The 7,085-nt window shown below is 45.2% G+C and overlaps 1 protein-coding gene across 1 annotated transcript in view; it reads left to right on the plus strand.

Moving 5' to 3' along the window:
* The window catches only part of LOC125943523 (uncharacterized), an 82,395-nt gene extending 75,777 nt beyond the window's left edge, over positions 1 to 6,618 (plus strand). The window contains exon 17 of the mRNA XM_049662882.1: positions 6,498 to 6,618. Coding sequence (XP_049518839.1) covers positions 6,498 to 6,618 — 121 coding nt within the window. The remainder of the gene's footprint in view (positions 1 to 6,497) is intronic.
* The last annotated feature ends 467 nt before the right edge of the window (positions 6,619 to 7,085 follow it).

Here is a 7,085-nt window from a genome sequence, read left to right on the forward strand (position 1 = left end):
CTGAGTATCTCCAAGCGAAGGCAAACATTACCTTGGTTCTGTACAGCCACGTGGCATTTGCATATTTTTAAACCTTGGTGCATGACAGTTGCGAAACCCTGTATATACATATGTACAAGATTGCGACTAAGTAAAAAAAAGTCGCAGTCTCGCCAGAAAGGCGAAGCGTCAATTGCAATAGCAAATTAGTATAGAGCTATACGCAGCAAGTATAGTAGTTTTATCGGCTGCATAAACTTGGACACATTCGCTTACTAAATGAATTAACAAACATGGTGTCAGCGCGCACAAGCAAGCATGAGTAGATCACACTCGATGACCGTAGATAACCGCGGTCAAAGCGAGCGCAGCAGAAGCAGCGAGCGAAGGTTCGTGCCGTCTATCGCTTCAACGGAAACTGAGTGGCCGAAAGCACAGCGCATACAAACTTACTAAGGTTAAAGTCGTGTGGAGATCGCTTTCAAGATACGGTGCGCGCGACAGCCCGGAGTCGCGCAAAGCACCAGTACGCAGCTGCATGCTGGCACAGTAGAAGCCGCACCCCCTCCCTCCTGCGCTGCCTTCCTGCTCTCCTCCTATCACGCGGGCGATTGAGTTGCCAGTTCCCCTTGCGCCCTCCCTCCCTCCCATCCCCCAACGGCCTTTCGCACCACGGAAAACGTCATATTTGCTCTCCGCCGTGCGTTCGCTCTCCGTGAAAGCCCGCGTCCCTCGCGCGCTTGCACTCGCACAAGGAGCATATTGACCCTTTTCGCGGCGATCCCGTGGGCGCTGCCATGTTTGATTACGTGGTGACGCGTCCATTGCTTGCCTCAACTGCCTCCCTGTTTACAATGTTTACAATGGATGTGTATGACACTGGTGCGGCTTAGCAAACCTCTGTTTCGGGAGATATCGTAGACTGTGACTAAGTGGACGACGCGAAGCTTTGGCCGCAGCTTCAGAGAACATGCAAAAGCGCTTTCGGAGCTGATTAAGCTATGTCCAAACGGCGCGAGCAGCTTATATTGTGCTTGCTCTAAAAGCGGGGCTAAATTTGTATTCGAAGCTATCCAAGCTTTCCGCTCATCAATAGAATCAGCATTATGCTGTTTTGGTCTTCGTTCTTTATTTGGGCAAATATTTTGAAGCAGCGGCTTGTCACGTTTCTGACTCAGTAAGTTTCCTCGGTGCGGTCACTATCTGATCATTTTCTGTCCAATCGCTCGTGGGTGTGCTCAGTTCTGTTAGATTTTTTTTTGATTGAATTAAAGGGGAATTTTATTACACAATAATATAAAAATGCGTACAAAGATATTTAGTTCCATAGCCTAAAGCGGCTAGTGATGGGTCCAATACAAAAAAATGTATTGCAATAATTAGCAGTCTTATACAAAGTAGCGAAAGTATCATACATAAGCGGTAAATACTATATATATTTACAGAACTGCGCTAAAAACGAACAAAAAAGAACAAAGAAAAAAAGAACACATTAACATACAGATAATTTTTAATATAAAAATCTCAAGAACGTGCTTGGTAAGTTAAGTAGTGGCATTTGCATGTAAAGTCGAAATTTCTTGCGAGTTTTATTTCAAGAGGCAAATTGTTCCATAGCTTAACACCAGAGAATTGAATTAACCTTTCGCCGTACACATTCGAACATAAAGGAAGATTAAGATTACCACTGCGTGCATGCCGTGTGTTTAACGACGGAAACGTGAAAATGGTACGCGGCAGAGGTGTGCTTGTGTTTAGTATTTTATTTACTAAGCAGGAAATCTTGTAGTTCCGTATGTCAGTAAACGGCAGTATACGCAGCCTCTGAAATAGAGGATTAGAGGGATGACGCACCGAGGAGAAAGTAATCGCACGAACAGCTCGTTTTTGTAATCGGAATAACGGAGTAAGGTATGTTATGTATGTTTGGCCCCACGACTCGCAACAGCAGCTAAGGTGGCAGTGAAACAGGCTAAAATATAATGTTCGCATCAATGTCAAATCAAATTATTGACGTGCTCGTATGAGAGTGTAACATCTGAATGACAACTTTTTGCAAACGGTACTGATTTGGTCTCTCCAGTTAACGTTACTGTCAAATATAATGCCTAGATATTTAATAGTCGGAACACATTCAACGGTTCGATTGTTTAATGATATGCGAATTGAAACGTTGTTCAGAGTTTTCATTCGTGAATGAAAAATAACCTATTTTGTTTTATCGGCATTTAGTAACAGTTGGTTTTCACGAAACCACATTGAAACAGCTTGCAGTTCATTAGATACAGTATATTGTAAGGTTTCAAGTGAACTACCTGTGAATAAAATTACAGTATCATCCGCATACATCAATGCTTAGACGATTGTAGAATCCGCGGGAAATCATTAACGTATAGAGCGCATAAAATGGGACCCAATACGGATCCTTGCGGTACACCACATGTGACATTCCTAGATTCGGATAGAAAACCGTCAATTAGTACTTTCTGCTTTCGCGATGTGAGATAACTGGATAAGAAGTCATGAGCGCCATCAATAATACCATAGCACTTCCCTTTTTTAAGTAATGTCGTGTGACAAATGGTATAAAATGCCTTTTTTATGTCGATAAAAATTCCAATAGCAATCTTTTGATGGTTGAGGGCAGAATTGAGTATTTGAGATAAGGTAAGGACAGCTGTTGATGTGGATTTCCCTGGGACGAAACCATGCTGTTCCGGGCAAACTATGTTATTCCTGCTAAGGAAGTCCTTCAGCTGTTGAGCGATTAATTTTTCAAAGATATTGCTTACTATACTCAATACGGATATCGGTCTGTAGCTGCCGGGAATATTATGGTTGCGCGTTTTGTATACTGGTACAACTTTGGCCATTTTTAATGCATCGGTATAGGAATTCGAATTTAATGAATGGTTAAATAAACGACAAAGTGGAGCACTCAGAATATCTGGATTGTCTTTCAGTACCCTAGCTTGTATACCATCAATCCCTGTGGCTTTGTTCAGCGGTACATTTTTTATAGCAGACGTCACCAGCTCTTCTGTTACGAACTGAAAGCTAAATTTGTTTTCACATCTTTCAACGTAAGTGATGGGCCGTGCAGCAGTAAATTGTTTCGTAATGTTTTCGCCAACCGTGGCAAAGTAATCATTAAAATCATTTGAAAGGCTAGCTGTGACGTTGTCAGGGAGAATTTTCTTTTTGTTATCGATCCCTGTCACTTTCTTGACTATTTGCCACGTTTGTTTTGTATCGCAACGTGCAACGAGACGTGCATAATATGCCCTTTTAGATTTACGCATGAGCCCAACTGACTGATTTCTGAAGTACTTAAATTAAGCCTTGTAATATACATTTGTTTTGTTTAACTTAAGCTTATTGTGATAATAATCTTTTTTCTTCAGTAGTGCGAGAATAGGCTGTGTTATCCAAGGACATAAGGCGTACGTGATCACACCTACGTCGTGTGCATGTATACGATGACTGCGTTATTGCATTCGTGATACTGCAAATATTGTTATCACATTCTACTTGCACGTCGTCGTTATACAGCGTTTCGAACGTAGTGTGTTGCAAGGGGGTGCGTACTTGTGAATAATCAACGCGTGTGTGAAATCTCGGGAGCAACTTTTCTGTTTTACGAGCATGATGCAAGTACGATTGTGGCATGAAAAGAAAAGTCGGGTGGTGATCAGTAATTGCAAAACCATAGACACCAGCTTCTACGTTAGTATCAGACTGCACAGCATGTGATCAATAAGTGTGGCAGAAGTTTCCGAAAAACGTGTTTGTTTGGTTATAACATTTCTAAGATTAAATGATTGTAGGAGGAACAAGTAGTCGTGATATTATCTGAGAATGCGAGGTTACACATTGAATCAGCACACTTTCCATGACAGATATGAAGTCATCTACGCTTGAGCTTGGGGGGCGATAATACTACACCGGCTATGACACCAGATTCAGTCGTCGCAAATAGCGTTTCCGCAGATTGTTGAGTGCTCGAGATATCAGTTAGACGCTGGAAACTGAGCTCGTTCCTGATAAACATGGCTACTCCACCGCCACGCGTCGCATGCGCTCTCGGCTGTGACAACATCACATATCCAGGTATATTTACACACTCATCTTCCTTTAGCCATGTTTCTGTTATTGCGATTATATCGTATTGAAATGAATGTTGTGACATATAGATTAGTAGCTGGTCGAAATTTTTCTTTATGCTGCGGATATTCCAATGGAACACTGATATGTTTTTATGTTTGGGCCACGCCCTTTCAACCTCTGCGTTATTAATCATCTCGATCGGTTACTGTACTCTTTCGAGGTCCTCCGCGCATGTCACGTGCAGGTCCTTCGAATTTTCTGTCTTGCGCATTAACACTTTGCCGTCTGACACCCAGGCGAACTTCCATTTTTTTCTCGTTTTGCATTCAGTGATTTTGCTAAAAGTATCTTATTTGCTGGACAAAGGTGCTCGTTCACGAACACTGGCGAACTATCCCTGAATCCCAAGGTGGACGTGTTCAACCTCAGCTTTTTTGCCGCTCTCAGAACCAGGTCCCTCACTTTGCGAGAGTGGAATTTTACTATGATGTTGGGTTTCTCTTTGTCCTTCGACGGGACTCGAGATTTATCCTTGTTGCGCACAAGGCTTAAAACGGAGCTGTTCTGCACATTGTAATACCTTGTAGCAAACGCCTATTATCGCTAGTAACTCGCTTACTCTTGTGGACCGTCACGAAACATTCAGCTTGGACTGTTCGTGCGCTATCGGTGTAGTACCGTCACTTATTGTGCGTATATAGTGCGCATATATTCAAGTGTGCGCCCATTCGCTTATTCTTGACATGTTGGCGAAAGAGTGGGTGTAAGTTTCCCTGCTGGTTGGGGTAGATGTGTGTAGATATTATGCGCGCAACTTACTATGACAGGAAGCGGCGCTACTCCCTTTGTCATTGTTTAACGAGCGGTACTCACTCTTGCCGATGTACCGGGGCTGAAGCCATTTCTTTGGAGGATAGCACTACAACGCTGGCGGATGAGCAAATTTGTGTATCCTCGAGGAAAGCCGTACATCTCGAAGTGCCGGAAACACTTATGGACAGTTGCAACAGCGGTCCGCGAACTTGGCCCCACATATTGATTACATATTCCTTGATATGCCAGTCACCATTTTTGCAGCCGACTACTGCACACGTCTTCAATCCACATGACCCATTCCAGCATGAATGGAGCACAGTGCGTTAGCGAAAACTCGGTTGCATTTCCGACAGCTGATCGCACAGAAGCAAGGTAGAAGCGGTAATGGTTTCGTAGTCGTGCGCGGTCGCTGAGGAGACGTATGGCGTGCCACCGTAAGCGCCATCTTGTTTTTCTAGAATAAACTGCTCCGCGAACAGGGTCAATATGGCACGCGGCGACGGTTTCATCGCCTTTGGACTTTATACGGCACTTCACGGCGACGGCAGAAATCCGCTTGAAGTGTCCATATAATTTCTATCGCTATAAAAAAGAAAAGAAAACCATAGCTCACTTGTGCAGTGGCTTCCCGGAGAGAGTTTGTCAATCGGCGGCGCCCTTAAGCCACGTAGAGTAAAGCCCATTGGTTATCAAGGGGCTTTAACGTAGAGTAAAGCCCCTGGAACGTAGAGCTTCGGGGTGGCGCGCGCGCTCGAGGAAGTCGCACAGTCACCACAGCGTTAAGCGAGCTGCCCCCGCCCTCGAGGGGCTGTGCAGATGGTACGATATAACTTGGTCGAGCCCGTGCGCTTTGTAGAAGCTCAAGAGTTCCTCCCGCGGTGCACCGAAATGACTGAACCGCAGGGGCAAGTGTGTTTCAGGGATCTCCACTTCTCGGCAGTTGTTCTGCAGTCGTCCATTGCGGCGAGGCGTTGCCTGCGCGCTTGCGTCCGATGCGCAACCTTAGTAACCCCGCCCGTTGCTGCTGTGAAATATTGCGCACGGTGATCGCGGGCTTCATGGCGCGTACCTGGCGCCTTTTCGAAGGAGATCCCCGACAACCGTAATCGCTCGGCGGCACCGCGGCGGTTCACGCAGTTTTCGCGTTACTGCGCAGCTTGGAACATGTGCATGGGCGCGCGCGTGTGATGCCGCCGCAGCTTGAACGACACATTTTCGTAACGCACGCGTTTAGCTTCGCGTCGGATATGCCTATGACGCCTATGCCCATGCGCTGTCTGAGTTGCGCAGCAGCACAGGCCTCGCGTGCTTGCTATGGCTGCGATTGCTCCGCCCTTCCAGCGAAAGTATAAATAGGAGTGTTTTATGCTTATGGAATTGTATTTGCCTCTACTTCTTTAGATACAAGGATACACGTTTCACTTTCGGGTTACGGCCAATTACTCTTAAAGAGGGACCAAGCAATTGTTTTCTCGTTTGTTTGACAACGTTCGTGTGTGTGTTGTTACGTTAGACTAAGTAACACTCCGCTAGGCCAGCCCAACTTGCTTCAGTTCGTCTATGGCCTAATTTCCACTCGTATCTCCCTTGCACAGACAAAAGCCACCTGTCTTGCTCGCCAACCTGGCGTGCGAGATGGGGATGACGACCGAATGTGAACGGCTTCTCCCCGCCGCCATCAAGACAAAAGAACTTGACAGTACCTTCACTTCGTGAGTAGCAAACACATTTTCTTTGGGAAAGCAGCTGGTCTATGATAAACAGCACTTACGAACAAATAGTTTTGCGAGTTCGGTCCCAGGTTTCTCACGACTGTATTTGTATGTCTCGTAATTCGATTTCTTTTCGGAGTGCCGTGCCTCAAATCGCAGTCGGCGGAAGCGCTTCAATGCAGTGTTTGCAGAGAGGCTGAATTAATTGTACTATCCTTATTTAGTAATGTTGCACTAGTTAGTAACGCCTGCCGTAAAACTGGCTCGAAAGCTTAGTAGTATTTTTACCTTTACTAATAATACCCCTCGCGCATGCAGAGCTGGGTGCATAAATGAGCACCATTTTCGCGGTGTTTGTTCTCCGAGTTCTTGAATGCAATCTTTCTTTGTAATCCGTCCACAGCTATTTAAGACCATTTCCAGTTACACCGCCCGCTTATGTAATACTAAGAAAGTGTATCGCGTATGGTC

Source organism: Dermacentor silvarum, chromosome 2 (genome assembly GCF_013339745.2).
Source record: "Dermacentor silvarum isolate Dsil-2018 chromosome 2, BIME_Dsil_1.4, whole genome shotgun sequence".
In the NCBI taxonomy this organism is placed as follows: Eukaryota; Metazoa; Arthropoda; class Arachnida; order Ixodida; family Ixodidae; genus Dermacentor; species Dermacentor silvarum.